Source organism: Mustela lutreola, chromosome 1 (assembly GCF_030435805.1).
Source record: "Mustela lutreola isolate mMusLut2 chromosome 1, mMusLut2.pri, whole genome shotgun sequence".
Lineage (NCBI taxonomy): Eukaryota > Metazoa > Chordata > Mammalia > Carnivora > Mustelidae > Mustela > Mustela lutreola.
This window is the reverse complement of record NC_081290.1, coordinates 149574239-149597197: the sequence shown is the minus strand read 5'-3', so window position 1 is coordinate 149597197 and position 22959 is coordinate 149574239. Positions and strand designations below refer to the sequence as shown.

Sequence of the window (22959 nt, the reverse complement as noted above, 5' to 3'; positions counted from 1 at the left end):
TAAAAATAGCCTGATGCCATCTGCACCACGAAAGTTCTGAATGATCTGGCCCCATAATATTTCATACACACTTCTCTGATGAATAATATTTTGTGGTTAGAGTCTCCCTGCGAGTAGGGAAGTCAGGAACACAGGAATAGCATTTGTTCCCATGCACCTGCACACTGTTAGGCCCTCAAGTATTTAAGGAACTTAGTGATGGAAAACGTCATCTCTAAACTCCCAAGCCACACACATGACATAAAATGATATGCTGACAGAAGTTGTTTTGTGAGAGCTTTAATGGCACAAAATGTTTATAGCTACAAGTTATACATGTCTTGTAAACTGTATATAATGATACAAAGTGCTAACTAAATAGATGAAGAATGCATATCACTTTGGCTCAGTTAATTCCAATAATTTCAACAACTGGTTCACTTAAAAATTCACCCAACTGGCTAAATCTTCAATTTTCACTTTTTAGAATAGTAAGTAATTTTACTGCAAAGTAACTTGTTGCACTTTTCAATGTGCAAGTTTGTGCAGTTTTGCTCATGATTCTGTTTACAAGTACTGTTAGCCAGTTTTCATCAATCAAGAAAAATGAAGGCTGCCTTTTCGTCCCCAAATTGTAAACAGGTATAAAGCTTTTTGAACATTAGTCTTAAAACGTCAACTGTTAATTGTCAAAATCTCCTTTCCAACCATGCAATCTGTTTCTGTTCAACACAAATCTGGGTAGGAGCATAAACATGTATTCTGTATGTTAGAGCTATCAATAAATACTGCATGATTTCATCTTAGGAGAAGTTTTACTGTGATCATGTATTTATGTTTTAAGTAATAGTCCAAAATTTCACAGATAGTTTAAGAAAAAGGCAGAACTAAATTTATTTCCAATGTTGAAAAGAAATCATAAATATACCCAAGTTCAACCACACTACTGATAGAATTCTATTGAATTTCAAAGGATGGCAATGTGTTACCTGTAAAAAAAAAAAGTTGCTCTTATTTTAAGGTTGATTTTACTTTTTCCCTCCCAGGATACCAACTGTAATACAAACTGCATACTGTAGCAGTTTAACGGTTTATTTCTTTCACCTCTATCAGCCTTTCCAATTTTACCCGGGGTTTTCAAAATCAGCGGGCTGTCCGGTTCACTTTCCTTCCAAAGAAATCCAAGTATGAACACTTGAAATAAATAGGTTACAGAAGGCAAATCAAGTGTTACCAGGTTTGAGAATAAGATAGAAACAAGGTATAATAAAAAGATATCCAAAATTACTTAGGCATCAAGTGCTAGAAAGAAAACAAAATGATTCAGAAAACAATTCTGGATATATCATCTTTCTTAAAGATAACCAGCTATGTTTATGAAAAAAGATAATCAGAAATTAACTTTTTTTTAATCTGTAGGTTATTTTCCACTATAACATGTCCATTTTACAAAACTTAATGTGAAAGACATCTGTCTTTCTGCAAACTGGCAAATCTGGTTGCCAGTGTTCTCATCCCAGGCAAACCTGATGTGCTTTATTTAATGAATAAATGGCCAGTTTTAAAATTAACAATGGTTCTCTACATTGTCAGGAGTAATGTCTACAACATAAACAGTAATTATTTATATATAAAACATATGATAGTATCCTCTTCAGAGTCATGCTAGTTGTTCCAAAATCCAATAAATCTACTTGGAATAACTGGTAATCCTGCTGCTTTCTAACAGTTTGGTCCTAAAGCTTCACATTTTAGAAACAAACAAACAAAACAGAAACAGTCTATCACTGAAGGAAGCTGCCGAGCGCTCTGGGACTGTAGGAGTCAAACACGACCGAAAAGATGGCCCCGGGAGAACGTGACCGGTGCCTGCACAGTCCTGGGCACCACCTTGGGAGGCTTGTGCAGGTCAACAGTAAAAAGGGAGAGATCCAAGGAAAACAAATGGCATCTTCTCAGAACTTTGTCAACTGTTCCCACAACCCAAGTCTGGTTTTCAAAGTTGCACAAGTGCTTGAAATTACTCTGAAACAATCATCTTCAGAGTTTAAAGGCTTCAGAGTATAAGTGGTGCTTCCCAAAATAAGAAGCCTATATTTATACCACAAATTGGAACTCATTCCAAAGCCCCTTCTTAGAAAAGAATTAAAAAACAAAAGACAGAACTTAAAAGTCATGAAAAATTCACATGCAGCTAAAGCTAATTAAACAAAAATACCAAATACACACAAATCCCCAAAGCAATTTTGTATAGTTCTAGGCCTGAGACGTTCCTTAGGAGAAATAAGGATTCTACACCATAGAAAAGACAGCATTACAACATACTACTATTAAAATCTGTTGATGTAGTTTAGTTCTCATTCTACTTCATACCCATCACTTACGTAGCCGGCCTCCTATAAATTAAAAGGCGCCATTAGGAGGCTGTTTAGACAAAACGTGGCTCCAAAGCTTGTTTAAAATAATTTTTTATTGCCCAGGATATTTTTTTTCTTGTGTCTTGTTTTTTTGTTTGTTTGTTTTCTTTTTTTAATAACTATAAATTCAAGCTTAGTGAAGCTTGCTTTGTCTTGAAAAAACAAAACAAAACAAAACAACAAAGCTATCATTTGCTAATCTGATCTCATTTGAAGAGAGAGATGGTAGTTATCTTGCAAGTGTAAAATTTATACCATGAATGATGCAGGTCTAAGTCTGGTGGCACTAAAAGGAGACAATAGCATTGTTGACAAAATTATAATCTGCTGGTGGCATTTGCGGAAAAGAAGCCCTTGCAAATTTCTAAGTAACAGTAAACTCTGTTAGGAAATTCTAAAGTGTCTTACAGGCCAAAAAGGGAATGAGGTTAGTAAAATGCCTCAACAGAGTTTGAATAAAATACTGGATTTGAGAGTTACTGGAACTTGGATATGTAAAAATAGGGTGGCAGGTTGGGTCATGCTTACAATGGTCTCAAGTTCAAATAAACTACTGTAACAATACACCACTTCACAGGTCACACGCTTTTCTGGGGCTATTCTTTCCTTCAGTAGGTGCTGGCAGAAGGTGTGCTGAGTCGCTTTCCGATATAGATGCTGAAAGGAAACAGTAGAGTGTTTCATCAGTGTCAATGGATGCAAACCAGCTGCCCACAGGATGAACTGCACCTAACAACTCCATGTTGTAAAAGACTCTAAAGGTGTATGTGCACAGTTCCCTAACACCCTGAAATCACTGCTGCCTTCCTTAAAACCAGTCACCAGGCAGCCAAACTGGTTTTATGTAATTATGTTTACTCATTAGGCAGGACTGGACAGCACAGGGGCAGTGATCAGATGAAGTAAAACCAGAGAGAACAGATCTCTCCAAATGACAAAGCACAGCCAACTTCCTTTGACACGTTCCCTTACAGCAGACAGAAAGTTCTACTGGTATTTTACATACAAAATACAGTAACATGCCAAATCACAAAGCTGCCAGTGCTTTATAGTGGGCTCTTAACTAATCATTTAACTCTTCAGGCTCAAGGCCTAATATTACTTTTCCCTGCCAAGCAAGTATTTTACCAGTAAATAGCATAAGCAGAAGGGAAGTTAAGGAAAATAGGAAGCTAGTCCCACCAACCTCCAGTGTAATGAAACCAACTTTCTCAAATCCTTTGTTTTCTATACTCATCTATAACAATAGTTACACCAGGAAGCGGGACAATCTGTAGACTCATGAAAGGAAGAGCTACTGGAAGTTATAAAAACCAAGTTCTTGAGGGCAAATGAACTACTGTGCAGTAAATATTGAAGGGGAATTTGAACTCCTTCCCCTGCCTGCCCTCACACCAACTCTGTTCAACACTCACACACTCCCTTCCTCCACAAACCCTTCCATCCGTTCTGCTGTTTGTGATCATGGCCTTCACCATCACAAAAACAGATCAGGTACTCAGGAAGACAAAAGGAGTTTATGGGAAAGTTATGTTTATGTTTCCATATTTATGACTGTGAGTAAATCTCTCCCATATGCTGAGCTCCTTACAGAGGAGATAAGGGAGATAAGAGCTTTTGCATATTATATAGAGAAAATGATTCTTTGCACATGCTTAAAGAGAATAACAGATATTGCTTAAAGAGAATAACATATATCTTATAAAAAGAAAAAAACAACAACTAGTGTTTAACTCCTTCAAAAACAGATTTCCTCAACTGTTCCAGCAAGACCAAAAAAAAAAAAGAAAGAAAGAATTTAAAAGACAATCCTAAAAAAATTCATTATGTATAGGTAAATGTGGGGTCAACTTTAGAAGAATAAATGGAAATGCCACAAAAAAAGAAAAAACAGGATCCTGAACCAACCTACCAGTTTCACTCAAGGACTATTAAATAGAATGGTGTACTTTCCCTTCTGGGGAAAAAAAAATGTTCAAATCAACCCTAAGTTTATACACTTAAAGGTTAGTTTACTTAAAAGATTTTTTTTTTTTTAAATTTATTTGACAGACAGATCACAAGTAGGCAGAGAGGCAGGCAGAGAGAGAGGAGGAGGCAGGCTCCCTGCTGAGCAGAGAGGCCTACGCGGGACTCAATCCCAGGACCCTGAGATCATGACCTGAGCCGAAGGCAGAGGCTTTAACCACTAAGCCACCCAGGCACCCCTAGGTTAGTTTACTTTAAAACTTAGCTAATCTTGGGCGCCTGGGTGGCTCAGTGGGTTAAGCCGCTGCCTTCAGCTCGGGTCATGATCTCAGGGTTCTGGGATCGAGTCCCACATTGGGCTCTCTGCTCAGCAGGGAGCCTGCTTCCCTCTCTCTCTCTCTCTCTGGCTGCCTCTCCATCTACTTGTGATTTCTCTCTGTCAAATTAATAAATAAAATCTTAAAAAAAAAAAAAAAAAAACAACTTAGCTAATCTTGATGAGTCACTAAATTCTTTCCCCAAAACTAATATACTGTATGTTAACTAAATTGAACTTAAATGAAAAAATAAATAAAACTTAGCTAATCTTGAATAATTTATAAACAAGAAAAAAGGAAAAATTCAAGCACAGAAGAGCCCACTTAAAGATGATCATTGGTGGGGGTGGGGGAGTGGGGAGGGGTTAGGAAGATGACCTTTGAGAAGATTAACATGAATAATTTATTTTCAAGTAAGAAAAATAAAACTCCCCTATTGAAAATGCTTACCAGTGTACCAATACTGTATCAAGCTTCAATAATTCTTTTAAGCTCTCCCTATTTGCACTGAAACATTAAAAGCAAAGCAAACTGTTTCACATCTATTTCTTATGTCTGGAAACACAAGAGGGGATGAAATGAAGGGAAAACCCATTAGGAGTCGACCAGTACTTACCCTAGGCCCAAAGCCAAAACATGAGAGAGGAAGAGAGACGGAATGAACACCTTAAGGAATTCTGCGGAGAAAATACCCCCTTTCTTCATGGCCCCACTTTTCCTCATGCTTAAAGAGACAGAGCGTTTGGGGTGTCTGAAGTGGAATTCCCTGGGGGAAGAAAAGCAGAGGCTGGGGTCAGAAACTCCGAAACGCACTTGCTGAAAGCAACCTGGGAGTGAGCAGGTCCACTGCCTTTGGGTGGGAATGGCGTCTGCCATGTTCCCTGAGAAGACATGTGCAAGGACTTACTTAGGTGGAATGTTTTCAGGTCTACTGGACCAGTCAGACACCCAGTCAACACTTTTCTTCAACGCATCAACTTCTTTCTCTCCTTCTGCAACTTCTTCTTCTGACTGTGAAGAAGAATTACAACTTTAAAAAAGAAAAAAAAGGAAGCCCAATTGTTCCCACTACAAAAGAGAAATCTAGACAGAAAATATACTAAAACTCTTAAGGTTGTGCATCAGCAATTTTCATGTAAGAAACACGCCAGTTTTCTAAAAAAACTGACCCAGTGATCTGAGATCAGGGCATTTAATATCTTAAAAAGAACCTGAGTGGGCCTCACCATTGTTCAACCAAAGCATAGGATGTGAACCTGGAAAGTGCACTTCGGGCTACAATGTTCACTGAAATGTGGAGAGCATCAGTAACTGCTGCATCTGGGTGATACTTATACAGAGGCCCACTGCAACATTCTCTTTACTTCTGTTCATACTCAAAACTTTTCATTATTAAAAATTTAAAAATCTCCAAAAGTATATGCTAATCAATATAAAGTGATGAGAAAACAAGTGGGAGATGTGATGAGGAAGTAAGTAATAACAGTATTAATCATTTATCAAGAGATAAGCATCATTCTAAGCACATTATATGCATTAATGATTTTTACTTGGCAACAATGCCATAAAAACAGAAATTATTAATATTCCATTTTACAGATGAGGAAACGAAGACGTAAGTGCCTGAAGTTTTGTAAGGAGCAAGAGATAAGGCCAGTATTTAAACCAGGTAAACAGTCTCTTTGAGTCCCCAACTCCTAAGCATTAGGCTTTACTTCCTTAGACAAATCACTAATGAAACATTTTCCGAGGTTTATTCAAAATTACATAAGCTAAAAGACTTTGGAATCATTTATTTTATAATGGCTTAGAATTTGACATTTTTTTCCATCAGGTAAAAGAAAAGTAAGTCCTTTTTCTTGGTAATGATAACCTACAGTTTCAGGCCAAGAACAAGCAAAATTCCCAATAGCTTCTCCTTCACAAGAACCCTCAGAAATGAGATGGTCCTAAAAATGAACAATACCATTCCCTCAGCTTTAAGGAATGTGATGCTAGGACCTCAGACCCATGGGTCTCAAAGCTAAGAAATGTTTTGATTTGTTACTCTGTTTGAATAGAATTCATTCTTTTTGGTAGATAGCTATGAAATGCAGAGCTTGATATAAGCATGTGGTTCTTTTTGACAGGGCTAGTTCTCTGTGAGCTAGGTGCCCCAGGAAGGTAGTTCAGAGAGTAAGAGGGGCGACCCTACCTCTAGAGACTATCAAACCAAAAGTAAAATCCCTGTGGATTTTTGCTACTCTGGTAGTATCATTCTTACTTAGTTCTGCTGGACTTGGCAAATTCCACTGAATGACACAATGTAGCCTTTAGGATTAAGCTTTTTCCATTGGGTATTGAGGTTACTCAGAATCATGAGTTGGCTCTTTTTGGTATAAATCTGAAAACATCCTAAATCAAAATGAAGTTGCTACAATTTCCTTATAGATCAGTTTGTGTACACACAATATTTGACTATATTCAACACATTCATGTCACTTCTGGTTACAGTTTCCAACTCTGGTCTCGCATTGTCTCTCCTTAAAACTGCTCGAAGACTGAGGTTTAAATTTGTGAACAAGTTAATATTTCCTACTTTCCAAGAGAATGAAAATGTAGTAAGATTTTATGGCTTAATTTACTTTATGATGTCATTTTCTCTCAGTTGAGTGAAGCAAAGTTATCTTTGGACTATTAGTAAAACAAACTCCCCAAATCAGTTTAGAACGCTTACCTTAAGAACCAAGAATCCTATGCTATCCTCATTTACGACTGCTGTGTGCTTCCCTTTACTAATCTTAAATTTGCCAGTTTCAGGTTTTAAATTACCTTCCAATTCTTGGAAAAATGTACTTAATATGGTAATAATGCACTTTATCTATAAATACGATTCATACTTTTAACGAATCAATAACCCTCTTCTGACTATTTTAGCCTGTTCTCATGTGCAAGTCCTTTACCTTCAAAGCACTTACATTCTCCCTCCATGGCCCATGTCAAGTTCTTTCTTGACATGGTCTCTATGTGCAGCTATTAAAACCACACAGAATAGGGTCCATAAACCCCAGTTCTACCAGACAGGAAAGGGAGGACATTTTGCTCTGTACCAGTAACAGTGATACCCAACACTGTGCTGGCCCCTTTAACCCCAGAAACACACTACAAAAAGGACTTCAAGAGACCTAAATAAAACAGAGACTTCTGAGGACTATGGTCCTAAAAGTATAGTCTGAATGACCCTTTTCCTAAATGCATTATACCTTAGGCTTCCTCATACCATCACTCACCCAGCACATCTTAGTTCATTCTCAGGACTTCGTGAGCTCTCCTGAAATCAACCCCATGCATGGATTTATTTTAGTAGAAGGCACAAGAGCTGCAGGCTCAGACAGCCCTGGTTTCAATCCTGGCTCTCTCACCCATTGGCTTTGTGATCTTAGATTAATGATTTAATGAAGACAAAGCCCCACTTCTCCCATTTGTTCTAAGGGCTAATATGACCTCTTTCACTAGAATGAGAACACTGAAAGTGGGAAAAATTTTTTTTAAAAATAAATTTAGCACCTAGAATACTTCTAGTATGTATTAGTGTCTTTCCTTCCTCCTCCTAGAATAGGCTGAACACATTCTCTGTTCCTCGTACAGACAATATATAAATGTTTGATAAGGGCAATCCCATAAGAGTCCTGTGGTATATGTTTCTGTTTGCTAACCCTGAGCTTGCTTCTCGCTCATGAAAAAAAACCCACCCTCCCAAAACCTAAAGTTGTTAATTTTTAAATGATCATTTCTTCAATTTTAAAAAAGCAATGGAAAAGGCTTTTTGAAAGTTTAAATAAATCATACCTACTGATTTCTCTTTTACTACAAGTCTTACTCTAAAAAAACACATTTTTCTTAAAGGACTTAAAACTGCTTTTCCAAAGATGTAATCATGTTTATATGGACTGCTCTGATTGTTAATATGGTTTACCCAACAACGCTGATGGTAACTAATATTCTTTTAGGTACTGATTTCTGAATTGGGACCACACGAGCAATACTATCATAATCTGACATAGAAGCCAAAAATGTTGTATTTTCTACCCTGGCTTTCATAAATTCCTCTGGAATTCTAGGTTGGATGCAGTCAGCTCTACAATTTTATTTAAGTTCAAGTATCAGTTAAGGCTAAATGTCTACTGCCACTCCATGAATCAAGACAGCACTTACGAGAGTGTTCCAATAGGTTGTTAGGTAGATTATTAGGGGGAAAATGTATGTGTGGGGGAGGGAGGTTTAAGATCAAATAAGCTTGGGAAACACTTGGTTTAAACTAAGAGATTCTTCTATTGCCGGAATTGTCAGAGCCGTCAGTGTGCTACCATGTGCTGTGACTACTGGGGATGGGGAAGGGGAGAAAGGGAGCCCAGGGACTGTATTACTTCCACTTGACTTTGGAACTATCTTATGGAGCTTCCCATTGAGCAAATGTTTGTTGAAACATATTCTGTAAAATGCTAATCTAGATTTTCAAAGTGCCAGTACAAAAGACAGTATGAAATGAGGACATCTTCCTCAGGAAAGACTACAACAAATAATTAATTTCACTTCTCTTCCTTGGGATTCCTTAGTACACTTTTGCCATGCAAACTACTATTTTCTTCTTCATTAGTTATGGCTTATGCATGTGACAAAACCAGCAATTCAACAACTGCAGTCAGAATATCTCTGTACACGACAATCTTATCTATAATATAAAGCTCCTCATAAAACAAATTTATATTCAATCCGTAGATTTTCTAGGTTTTAGAGAACAGCACAGACTATGAAAAAAGCAGGGAGAAACTGCAGCCTTCTGAAACAGAATACTGGGTGCACCCCATGTTATCATGCACAGTATTTCCAGAGCAAAAGGGGAATAGGTCACTATGCAGGGAGAATCCCACAATGCAAAGTTTCTGTCCAAATGCATTTTTAACATTCTTTCCACAAATACTCTGCCAGCCCATGAACACGGTAGAGAGAGATAATGGTTCTGGTCCTCACAAATTTGCACTCTGGCACTTTTAGGCGAATCAACACATCAATCCAGTCAAGGGCCAGCTATGAGCATTTTAAATCACTAGTAACAGTTACTTCTCTTAGGTTTCAGAATATTAATTGTTGTATACTTTCAATACTACAGCCATCTATTTTACTGACAACGTCAACTCTTAGCGAACTACATTTATCTTAAGGGACCCTGCAAAATTCAGATGAATATTCTCTCTAGCTGTTGAAACTCATCTCAAAAGTCACTGGTTTGCTGTGAGATGCAGGAAAAAGTTTTCACACCTGATTCTACAACTTTCCTTTTCATTAATTTTGTGACCTTAAATAAAACATCTGTCTCAGCTTTCTATTTATAAACTCAAGAAACTAGCCTGGAATACTGGAATGATACATTACAGACAAGAGTTTTCCAATTCTTTTACAGTGAGAGGACCCCAAATTCTCAGCTGCAAGGTGTACAAAGCTGTATCATCCTAAGTAAATTCCAAAATCAGAAACTGAAGAACTTAAAACAGCTTCAAACTACTTTTTAAAGTTTTCTTACTCTTTAATATATTTAAGTAAAACATACTTATTTAGAGGTTCACATTCCTAATTATTTAATGTACACCAGAAAAATAAGCACACAACACACCTGAGAGCTATGGTCCCTGCTGGTGTGCATCTCCACATCAAACATAATCTGCCCATCTTCTTGTGGGGAAGGGCTAGAAGAGAAAGAATTTAGCCATTACTTTTAATTCTCTTTTTGTAAAGTAAATTAACCTCCACTGGAAATTAGAAAACTGAAAGTTACAAGAGTAGTATGGTTTTGAAAAAGCAGCAATCAAAAAGTATTATCTTGACCCCAAAGAACAAATGAAATAGAGCAAGATCTTATGCTCAAAATATTCTGGAATTTTGTGATGATGATGATTTCCTTTGCAAGGATAATTTCTCTCTTTTTACTTTTTTCCAGTAAAGTTATAAAGATCTTCAAAACCAGAAACCTAATTTGGGGTTCTTTTTCTCAAAGTTCTTTCATCATTAAATAATTCATCACTAGGGATTTTCAAAGTGTGAAAGCAGTTCTCAGAGTCTAGTTGGCTCCCAGCCTCCAAAACAGCTTCCTTGGTGTAATCTGAAACCGGCCCCCACACAGGATGGCAAGAGGCAGACCACTCCAGGGTGGCAGGTGGCAGCTTTAAACTAGGGAATTTACAGACCAGGCCTGTCTTGGAGTGACAGTGAGGTGAGCAGATCACATCCACCTCCCAAATTTTAAAAAGTATATAGAGGCCTTAACTGGGTTTAGTCATGTATGCCGTGCAAACACCATGTTTCTGTCTCAAGGCTATATTCTTTTTTTTTTTTTTTTAAGATTTTATTTATTTGACAGACAAAGATCACAAGTAGGCAGAGAAGCAGGCAGAGAGAGGGGAAGCAGGCTCCCCACTGAGCAGAGAGCCCAATGCGGGGCTCCATCCTAGGACCCTGACATCATGACCTGAGCCGAAGGCCCAGTGACCCACTGAGCCACCCAGGCGCCCCTCAAAGCTATATTCTTGAGTCAGCTTCTGGGAGCCAGGAAGGCAGGTAGAATGCACATTCCAGGAACAGGGGAGGGAATGGGGAGCTTCCAATTGCCCAAGTCCAGCTCCAGGGTCAACCTGCACTCATGTCTTGAACACCTCCCCCAACACTCTTTCAAAGGGTTTTCAAGGTTAAAATTATTTTCATGATACTATTATGATTTGCCTTTTTTTATTCTTATTCTGTCACATCTGTCATTCCAAAGGCTACATGAAATGTTTTATCATTACAGAATGAATGCAAAAGCAAATGAGAATCCAGCTGTTTTCTATTAAGCCAGATAATAAAGAGATTTGCAAAAATGTAAAACAATGCTACTACTTATTTATTTATTTTTGGTTATGAAAAAGTTATTTTTCATTCTAAAAAACTTATTCACACAGAAATGCGATGGGTTTATTATTGATAATGAATACATTTTAAAATCTGTTTTCATTTTTAATATAATTTAATATCAAAATATATAACCCACATATACAAAAGATCTTTGAGGATCCCAGCAATTTTTAGGGATGTAAAGGAGTATGGAGACTAGAATCACCATTCTACTTATTTCAGAAATTCCTGCTTTGAGATATTTCAGAGTGAATTATATAAGCTTATATACGAATATAGAACCTTCAATAAAAAGTATAAAGATGTATTTCCAGAAACAAAATTTACAGGTAAACTTTTACATAAAAACACATGATCATGAACTATACTTGATATGATAGATGAAAACAACATGGTAAGTTCAATTCTTAATCGTATCAATGATTGCTTGTGTAACCACAGCAGGTCATTAGATTTTCCACTCTACACCCATGCTGCCAAATCTCATTGAAAGTAGAGATGAAAACTCTCCAGGCTTAACCAGTTCAAAGGAGATGTGATCTGTTAAAGCCCCCAAGAGCTCGTACACAATGTTAACATATAGAGAAGATGGTGAGACAGATTCAAAAATAAATAAGATCACCCAAAATGTGTCAGACTGATTTGGCCTTGGCGTCTCAGACTATTATAATTAACATAAAAGAGCATTAAATGGGGACAGCAAAAGAGAAAAGCTGGTTCTGTATCACACAAATATGTTAGTGTATTTAGACATTTTTTTGAACTAGAAATCTCAGGCTAGAGCACAGGAACCAGATGGAAGGAGGCACTTTTACTGTCCTCAGTTTACTGTCATTATACTCATATGACACTGTTGCATTCACAGCCAGATATCAAATTAAGGGCCATTCTCACAGAGCCAGGAGTAAGTCAAGCAGTAAATGAAATAGTCAAGAACCCTACAGAAGCACTGTTCCACTTCTACACTCCTATCACTGTACCAATCTCACTTAGAAGAGTACTAAACATTTCACTGGTGAACCGTTTACTAACAATTTGGAATGCATTAGAGCTTCAACCCTGGCTCATATTAGAATTAGCTGGGGAGCTTTTAAAATACCCTCATGTCTCTACCCCATCCCTGATGACAGAATATGAACCTCCAGGGACGTGGCCTGTGCACTGATATTTTTAAAAGCTCTCTGGGTCTCCCTACTGTGTAGGCTGACAACTCCTGCAGTAGGGTAAAATGTAATACAAAACACATAGGGGTTATCTTCTAATAACCACTACAGTGACAAAAATGTATCTCTGGAATAATTTTTAAATTGAAAATATGGTTGACCGTTGAACATTGTAGGGCACTGGACCCAACCTGAACAGTTAAAAATCTGTGTATAACTTCTGACTCCCCTCAAACCTAATTACTAACAACGTGCTTTTGGCAAGAAGCCTTATAGATAACAGAGTCAATTCACACATATCTTGTACATTATAGGCCTTATGTACTGTATTCTTACAATAAAGTAGGCTAGAGGAAAAAAATGTTAAAGAAACTCATAGGGAAGAGAAACTACATTTACAGTACTATACTAGATTTATGGAAGAAAAAGCCACATGGCTATGCAGTTCAGACTCATGTCATTCAGGGGTCACTATATATATAAATTAGCTCTGGGACGAATATCCAACAGCCTTAAAAATGCTTCCATCTACCAAAAACACTTCTCGACGACTTCAAATATAGAGATGCCTGGCAATTCAAAGGGCATGAATTGTGAAGACATTTTAAAAATGTTATGGTGGGTTAGCACAGGAGAGTATTACTGGGCTACAGTCATAGGCCTTCTCTGAAAGATGACTAGGAACCCATAGCCTAAAGATACAGAAGCTGAGGGTTAGGGAAGTATTCAAAAGCACGTGCCACGCCTTGCTTCATGTATTTAGAAACCTAACTTAAACCTATCCGGTCACAAGAAGAACTATAACCACAAGTGAAATAAGATGACCAGAAAAGCAAGCCAGTACCTTTTTCTCTGCTCAATGACAACAGCAAGTGAACAACAGGTTAAGAGATACGCTGGGGGCACCTGGGTGGCTCAGAGGGTTAAAGACTCTGCCTTCAGCTCAGGTCACAATCCCTGGGTCCTGGGATCGAGCCCGCATCGGGCTCTCTGCTCAGCAGGGAGCCTGCTTCCCCCTCTCTCTCAGCCTGCCTCTCTGACAACTTGTGATCTCTGTATATCAAATAAATAAATAAAATCTTTAAAAAAAAAAAAAAAAAGAGATACGCTGATACCAATGATCAAAGGTCATGTACTTGAATGTATAGTAAAAGTCTTACAAACAGGCCCAGAAGAAGCAGAAAACTTCAGAAACCCCTTACAAGTCCCATAATATAAATGTAATTAATATGAACTTCAGTCTGAAAGACAGACGAATGCTGCTGCAACTGGAATCATTGGGAAGCTGCTCAGCAAAGAGCCATCTGCTCTCCTTCTGCTTATAACAAGAGCCATCCCAGGCTCCTAAGAAGCACAGGGACAAAGGCAGAGAGATAAGACGGGGTGGCGGGGGCGCACAGAGTGCCAGAGCCAGCAAACCGGTCCTCTGCTACCTTGGTAACATCAGTGGATTATAAGATATGTAGGAACTTCAAACATGACCGAACTCCTGTTACTCCTTTTAAACTTTTTCTGACAAATAAAATATGCTACACGTACAATTTTTACAAAGTACAAAAATATTCAAAAGAAAAATATCCACAATTCCATCCCTTGGAGATAATCACTTTTATTTTCAGTACACATTTTTAAGTGTTGCCTCAGTCTTTGCCTTGTGCATCTGCATTTTTACATGACTAATAGCAGTTAACTCTTCATCAGCCAGAAGATCATCCAGTAGCCCATAATGCTAACAGCATGGCTGCCACCAGTCTAAAACTGTCACATATACCACCCATCCCTCCGGAAAAAAAAATCAAAGCTTACACTGCAAAATAAATGAACAACTCAGTTTCATTTTACTCATACGTATCACTGTATCCTTACTCTTTCACCAAAAGCAGTCCTTCAACAGTGGAATTACTGTCCCAAAGGCCAATGTAGAAAAATGAGGCATGAAACAGAAGTTCCTCTGAAGACACAGAATGGCCTTCCAAATTAACTATCTTTACAGATCTTGGTTGGTGTTTCCAACGATGCAAATACCACTATAACTTGAATCAACCTGCAGTTTCTAGGACCCAAATGTTTACTGAGTGTATACCGCACACCAGCATGACGACTGTCAAGGGTACAAAGGAAATGAAATGACTCCTGCCTTTTGGAGCCTCACAGTCCTGAAGGGGGGACAGATACGTAACTCGCAGAATGTGATCTGTTAAACAGGACACAAAGGAAAATGGGAGAAAGTTTAATACTACAAGTAAACATTTATGGCATTGACTTCAAAACTGATAAACATCAAAAAATGATACAATCTGAACAAGGAAATTGATTTAATCCAGTGAAAAACACAGGCACTCAAATATTTGTCAATTAGCTATCTGATTTAAATTACACATGCTGCGATAAACCAAGAGTTGTGTTCTGTAAAATGAAAATGAAAGTAAATTTATTATTTTTCTCTAATGGGAACTGACCTTGTAACCCATCTGTATGGATCTTACTTACCTGTCACAGTGAGAACTGGCTCTTGAACTACTCTGTCCTGATTCGTGTTGTGCATCCAAAAGAATCTTCTCCATGTCTCCATTGTGGATAGAGGATGAGGACGGTACATGTTCTAGCCCCCCATTTTTCCCATTGCCATTATCATTGCCATTGCTGCTGTTCATGGGTAGCTCCACCCAGGAACCTGTTGGACAAGTCAGATAGCTTAAGTTAACCACAGCAGAACCAAACTCTGTCATGTGCACACAGATGTGAATGCGGTGAATTCTGATAAGAATTCAGTCTGGCCTCAAAGCAAATGCAAGAGTATTCTGAAGAAAATAAATAAGGAGCAACAGAAGTCTAAAAATATATATAGTTCCTGTTCCTGAAGTAGCTCATGCAATCAACCAATTTAGAAGAAGCTGGAACTCTACAACTATTATCTTAGAAAATGCGTCTTTTAGCCAATTTTCTCTCTAGTTAAAGCTTAGTTTATATATGATAAGCATGAGATTGCTTTTCAAAAAAACAAGTGGTTACTTTATTACTACTTATCTTTACTATTTTAATTATATATGTTTAATATAACATATTTATGCGTATTTTTCCCCATAGTCTACTGCAGCTATTTAGTTGTATCCTCCCCACAGATGAAGTAAACTTATGGCTTAGAAACTTCTTAGAAGTCATCTAAATAAGTTAACAACTGTCCTAATCAGCACAATTAGAGGCTTCTAGAGAACTTAAATCCAATCATAAAATTTTCAATTTGTGTACAAATGTGCCACATAAAATTAATGCACATAGCTCTAATTAAAGCTGGTGATAATACTAAAAAAATCTGAAAAAAGCTTTCTTTCTACCCCACAAATTAGTTTATTCCTTTCCTTTATACCTCACCTCTTTCTATCCTCTTCCTATGCACTAACCATACCTCGTGGACTTGTCCTTTCTTCTCTCCCACCACTTCCTATTTCCGAGAGTTTCACAAAGCCTGGTTGATTTTAGGGGAGAAACTGCGCATCTGTACAGGAGACACTGAGGTTTTCTTAGGCCAACAGTCAAAGAGGGTGGAGCCACAGGAAAGGAGACGTGGCCCTGGTAATCTGGATAGCTCTTGAAAATATTTATTTATTGGCTCAGTGAGTTTGCTGAACACATTACAGTGCTTTAATTTTAATAAGAATTGGTAACAGCAGCCAATTCACAACAAAAAGAAACACTGCTGAATTTTCTTCCTAATTTCCATTCTGTATAATAAATTTTATTTTATAAAATATAACCAAGCAGATTGATAGGGCCATTCCTCCAAACTCTCAGCAGAAGCATTAGAGTTCTGTGGCTGAAGAGTCTTCCATCAGTAAATCAGAACCATCACCAAAAGAGGCTCAAACCCTAAAATGCACTCTCAGTGAGGTGAGGACTATTCTAGATCCAAAGTAAACTCAGTATCATCCTTACTGGAAGGAAAAGCTCAAAGGCAGACCTGGGTGGAAACCCGACTCCACCACCAAGTTTCTGCCTGTCTTTCTGAGCTTCAGTATTCTCTGTAAAACAGATATTCAAAAATACAGATCCCTAAGAGCAGCTCTGAGGATTAAACACAGGACATAAGTAAAGTACCCAGTAGGTGGAGATATTCAGCTATCCACTAGTTAGAAGAGCTTACATTTGTCAAGTACTTAGAACAGCGTTGGCTAAATGAAAATGAAGTTACCCTTTCCGTCCTTTCCCTCTAAGGCAGTCCCAGTATGTGTCACAGTCCCATAACCACCGCCAAATCTTTGGGACTGTACTGCCAAACAACACAGTTGCAGGACATCTCTGTGACCTCATTCTATACACAAAAATGGGCACAGACTAGACAGAACTCAAAATGGATTAACAAGTTCAACTAACAAAGCTAAGACAGATTTAACACTAACTAAAGGTAATTTAAATACTTCAAGTGCCTCTGGAGTATATGAGCAATATGCCAAAGCATCCCTAAATTTAGAGTTCTGCAAAGTATTTTAACAGAAAGAGACAGAAAAAGAAAGAGGTATATGATAAATTTTTCTACTCATACTGTTTTCTAGGATTGTCAAACTTATTTTACACCAGCAGAATCCATTCTTCTTGTATAGAAGACTGAAGTATAAAATAAACAAAACAACCAAAAGACCTGAGCTGCTCTGGTAAAAACCTAAGGAACCAGGAGTTCATGATGGGTCTCTGTAGAAGCCAGTCTTCCCTTAAATATAGTTAATTTTCACTTTAAATAGCTGATCAAAGAAAAAAGTGCTGTAGCAGTATTAGCTTTTCCAGACCTTACTTTTTTGAAGGACTTCCAAACGAGTATCTAAATTCTACTTTCTGCATTAAAAATGCATGAGCAATCATAACCTAGGAACTTGAGAAGACATACCTGGAAAACCTTAGTAAAACTGATGTTTGTGATTAGCTTCATACCCAGCATAAATGAAGTCATTTCTACTTAAGGCAGACAATATTTATCTGGCATATACTAATACGGTGGTTAAGAGTAGAGAGTGAAGGCAGACTCCCACTCTAACACTTACAGCTGTTACACCCTAGACAGGTTACTTAACCCCTTAACAGTTTTATCATCTGTAAACTGGGGATAATAATTACATCTACCTCATAGGATTGTTAGAAGGTTGAAATAAAGCATGGAGAAAAATAAAGAAGGTCACTAGTATATGGAAAGTGCTATGTGTTAGCCACTACTGTAATTATATTCTGTATCTTTTAAAAATGTATCTTATTGCAAAAATGTGTTTCTTGAAAATAAACATATAAAGTAAAAATAGCTCTCCTCCCAAGCTCCCATTCCTATTCCTAAAGGCTACTTTTCAAAGGTTCCTATGTCAACTTCCAGAGCTTTTTCAATGAAATACAGTGCTGTTCTTTGGTTTTGTTTTTACAGAAAAATTGAATTGTACTATACATATTTTTCTCTAAGAAGCGTTTCTTTCGTTTCTTTTCTTTTTTAAAAGATTTTATCTATTTGAGAGAAAGAGAGTGTGTCAGCATGAGCAGGGGGAAGGGCAGAAGGAGAAGCAGACTCCCCTCCAAGCAGAGAGCCTGATACAGGGCTTGACCCCAGGACCCTGAGATCATGACCAGAGCCAAAGGCAGACGCCTAATCCACTGAGCCACCCAGGGGCCCCTGTAAGAAGCATTTCTTACCTAACAGCTTAAAGATAGATGTCTTTCAATGTCAATGTATATTACCTTACTTCAAAACAACTGCTTTGCATCTCATCTCATACCATTATCCAAATGTCAAGGTTAACCATTACCCAAATTGTTTCTATTATCATGTTATCTATAATCAGGTCTTCAATAAATGATAATCTGACAATGTGCATTAAGACACCTAAAAAAGTAGACTTCCCTTAATAATTCTCTTCCAGATAGGTAACTATGGACATAAACAGCACTGCACAAAAAGTTATGCACACAAATTATTAAAACCTTCATTTTTTGACTAAGATGGGAAAAAATAAACTTGTCTTTCTCAACAGATGGACTACACACGCTTTTCATTACCTAGTTCATTCCTGATTTACAGCCTCAGAATTTCCTGATGTTCTAACTCCACCAATTCTCACAAGTCCCCTTCTCCTTGGAAAGGAAACAAGACAAGATATGAGGATTGTGCTGTCCAAGCAATACAAAGTAGAAAAAAATCTGAGTGAATTCTCTTCCTAATAATCAGACTTTAAAATTAAAAACTATAGGCTCTCTCCACTATAGTAAAACACTACTTAAAACTGAAAAGACCTCTCTATGCCAGACTCTACACATACACAATACATGAGATATACTTTAGTTTAAGTGTTTGAGAATTCCTAAGAGATTCACACTTCTACATTTTGTAATATAGTATATTGTGAGGATTGGCCCAGTAATTGCGAAGGAGGAGGGAGTGGGAGAGCTGAGGGGTAGAGGAAGGGAGAGAAGGAAGAAGAGTAGTTCTCATCTTTTTCCACAACTTTCCAAGGTCCCATGTATAACTCTTATCCTAACCAGGGGTAACACATTCCATTATGTCTGATGTTCTTTCCTTGAAGCCTTTATTTTATGTAAAGTTCTGGATGCTGGAATCCAGACCAAGAACAGTCACCAAAATTCTTCTTTAAAAAAAAAAGTTAGGACACCTGGGTAGCTCAGTGGGTTAAAGCCTCTGCCTTTGGCTCAGGTCATGATCCCAGGGCCCCGGAATCGAGCCCCACATTGGGCTCTCTTCTCAGCGGCCAGCCTGCTTCCCCCCTCTCACTCTGCCTGCCTCTCTGCCTACTTGTGATCTCTGTGTGTCAAATAAATAAAAAACATCTTTAAGAAAAAAAAAAAAAAGTAGGTCATTTTCCACAAGTGGATACTTACACACCAGTTACTTATGTATTCAAAACAGTATCATGAAGCAGTAAGTCTCACATGCCATAGCCTTAAAAGCCTTCTCACCATACTGGGGGAGCAAGTACATCACAGCTGAAGATGTTTAAAATGGGGGGGGGGGGCGGTAAAAAAAAAAAAGGAAGAAGAAAAAGAAAGGCTGTACTTCCTACATTAAAAAGTAACAAGATTTTCTTATATTACCTACCAACTTATATAGCATAAATGTATACAGATATTCTTACATAACTTGTTAGTTTTCTTAAGAATAAAACTGAAACTGGAAACTGGAAAAATGTTGTTTTAACTCTGCCAGTAGTTCAGATATTTATCTACTGATTTTGTAAGGAAAATGAATAGTTTCCCAATGGTAAATAAACAAAAAAAAAAGTCAGAGAAAGGTTTCATTATTCCAAATATTTCAATAATTTGCTGTTAAAACTGTCTTGACCCCTGAACTGAAGAAAAATCCCAAACCACAGATAATCTGTACAATGAGTTCATCTCCTGTGTTTCATAGTTATGCAACTTTACAGAACAAAGAACTTCAACTTATCAGCAATTTGGGTAGTATTAGATATCTGAATAAGTTGTTTTACCTAGCGCCCAAAAATCACTTGAAGGAATCAGTAAGGCTTCTTGTTTTGATTAAACCACTGTTGTATAATGAACTAAAAACACAAAATAAAAGACAAGAAGGGAGAAATTAAATATGGCACTAGCTAAAAGGTTTTCAGTAACTTTTCAAAGCTCACCCTACTCAAAAAAAGTACTTTCTATCTAGCAGACTTCCCAAAGCCAACATTTTGGTATCATACACAAAGTGTTCTTCCACTTCTGTTAAGGTTAATATAAACGTAGCAGCAACTCAACAACCAAAAACATCAAATACCTCTTATGTCTATCAAACACAAGAGATAAACAATCACAGACAACTCGACCCCATTTGCTGTTTTTGTTAAATGATCAAAGGAAACTAAAATTCCTTTTTTCCTGTGAAATCATGTATGCATACTAACCAAACAGCCAACTTGAGAGTACTGCAGGAAAATGGCGAGTACAATCAAGAAACAGTACACTAAAGAGAGCTAGATAGGCAGGTCACCTCTGTACATCAGGTAGAATAACCTACTGGGAGAAAAGGAAACACACATTACCAGGGGATTCTGGGCTACTATCAGAAAGTAAAAAATCTCAGCTCTAAGTCCTAGCCTGCTGTGAACTTGAGAAAACATACTTTACTCTTGCTCTCTTTTACCAGTAAATAACAGAGACAGTAAGCACTAAAGTGTCTTCCCATTCTAAAATTCCATGCTTCTAAAACAGTATGCTAAAAATGGTAAGCAGTGTTTTAAGTGCACATTAAATACATGAAGCAAATGTTTCAGACACATAAATTAATCCTTTCTGTGGGAAATAATATACAAATCTTAAATTCCAGAACATAAGTCACCTGGGTTTCAAAAACTCAACATTTAAGAAAAATTTATCCATCAAAAGATGGAACAGCAGCAACAAGCAATGAAAATATCTTAAAATACTCAAATTCTATCCCCATCTTGTGGGGAGGAACTCTTTTCCCTAAAATAATTTTTAGGCCACGATGGAACACCTCCCTCTTATGAAAGAGATTGCAATGCCTTTGAAAATCAGTTAAGCATCCAAATGATTTTTAAACGATTTCATCTGGCCATATGCTAACTGTCCCAACTGCCTCTTTCATAAGATCAATTACAGAAAGGTTGGGCAACGATCTTTCCAAGAAAACTGAGCTTTCAAGACAACTGGGGAAAACCTTAGGACAAGATGTCTGAGCACCAGAATGTTATGATGAGCAACTGCAGCTGGTCGTAACTCAAATATTGCACATTAACTTCCAAGCGCTCGACTGTATCAGTGTGGTTTTAATCCCGTTTCTGAACATTTATTGCCCCAGATTCCATAATTTATGCAATCTTGCATGGCTCAAGAGGCTGTTCACAAAATGTTTTCAGGGCACACAACCCCATCGTTTAAAAACCAAAACCAAAAAACTCACCTGGGCCAACTCTCATAAAAAAAAAAAATTAACAAAACAAAACACGAAAAAAAGTAGCACAGCCTCCTCACCCCCACCCCCACCGTCAAACAAGTAACCACTAAATTACCAAATGATTTTCCTGACCAGCCTGTGGTAACAAAGGAAGGGAACTGGAGGGCTTACATTCCGAGTCCTAAGGGGAGGCCGACCCAGAGAGCTGGGGTCAACCCGGCCAGGCGCGAGCCCCGCCGCACACCTGACCGCCCGCGCGTCCTCCCGCCGCCCCCTCCCCTCGGCCCGCCGCCCGCCGCCCGCGTCCATCCCCCGGCGTCCCAGCTGCACGTCCCCATCCCTGCCCACGTCCCCTCCGCCGCCGGCTCCGCCCACCGCGCTCCCCGCGCCCCCAAGGCCCGCCCCTCCGCGTTCCGATTGGCTAAGCTAGGGGGGCCCACCGCAGGTGGGATCGGCTCGCCCCCTTCTCCTCCCATCCAGCAGCCCTCCCCGACTGCAAGCCCAAGCAGCCCCCCGACCAAGACCAGGAGGGAGGGGAGACGGGCCACAGGAAGACAGGAGCCACTCCTCCTGACAGGTGACGGGAGCTGTCAGTCACCCGCACATCCTCAGCCTCGGCCAATGGACTGCCTTCTCCTCCCGCACCCCGCGCAGAGCTGGCGGCGGCGGCCGGAGCAGCTCCTCCCCCGCCCCCCCCACCCTCTTCGCCGAGCCCACCGGCCCTGCACTCACTGTTGAGGCCGGCTGGCGGGGGCAAAGGTTGTTCACCTTCCTCGCAGTTGTTGTTGTTGTTGTGCGGGGGTGGCGGCTGCTCTACTAAATGAGACGACATTGTCAGGTAGCTGGAAGGGCTTGCGGCCGCAGCAGGACCGTCTCTGGTTCTCCGGCAGCAACACAACAAGCCGAGTCCCCCGCCCCCTTTTCTGCGCCTGCGCAATCCCTCCCCTACCTTGACGTCAGGGTCCGCTCCGGCCACGTGATGACAACACAGCAAGCGACGGGGCGGGGAGGGGGCGTTCCCAGACGAGCTTCAGACCGGGAGACGCGGGAGTCACGCTGACGCGCGCACCTGGAATGAATTCTTGCGTGTCATTGTACTGGCCTGATGGAGTGACTTATGCGACTGGAACTGATATAGAGGTTAGGGAGAAATGTGTAATGAGGAAGGGTTAGCTGCCCATATTTGCCACACAGATCTCCTACAGCGACATTGTTTTAGCCAATCCCTGAGCATTTCTTTTTCACTATCTATAAGGATTCATTTCTGTAATAGGTTTCGTGGTGAC

At 38.9% G+C, this 22959-nt stretch overlaps 1 protein-coding gene across 3 annotated transcripts; it reads right to left on the bottom strand.

Moving 5' to 3' along the window:
* Nucleotides 1–263: 263 nt before the first annotated feature.
* Nucleotides 264–22606, bottom strand: BNIP3L (BCL2 interacting protein 3 like). 3 transcript variants are annotated; one of them, XM_059176314.1, is made up of 6 exons: nucleotides 22406–22606; nucleotides 15259–15442; nucleotides 10332–10404; nucleotides 5589–5692; nucleotides 5298–5447; nucleotides 264–3053 (listed from the first exon to the last, which is right to left on the bottom strand). In XM_059176314.1, exons 1-6 carry the CDS (start codon nucleotides 22503–22505, stop codon nucleotides 3005–3007), a joined length of 660 nt encoding a protein of 219 aa, XP_059032297.1. In that variant the 5' UTR covers nucleotides 22506–22606; the 3' UTR covers nucleotides 264–3004. The 3 variants fall into 3 exon arrangements, with proteins under 3 accessions (XP_059032297.1, XP_059032304.1, XP_059032301.1); XM_059176321.1 differs by lacking the exon at nucleotides 22406–22606 and adding an exon at nucleotides 21845–21920; XM_059176318.1 differs by lacking the exon at nucleotides 22406–22606 and adding an exon at nucleotides 16175–16316.
* Nucleotides 22607–22959: the final 353 nt, after the last annotated feature.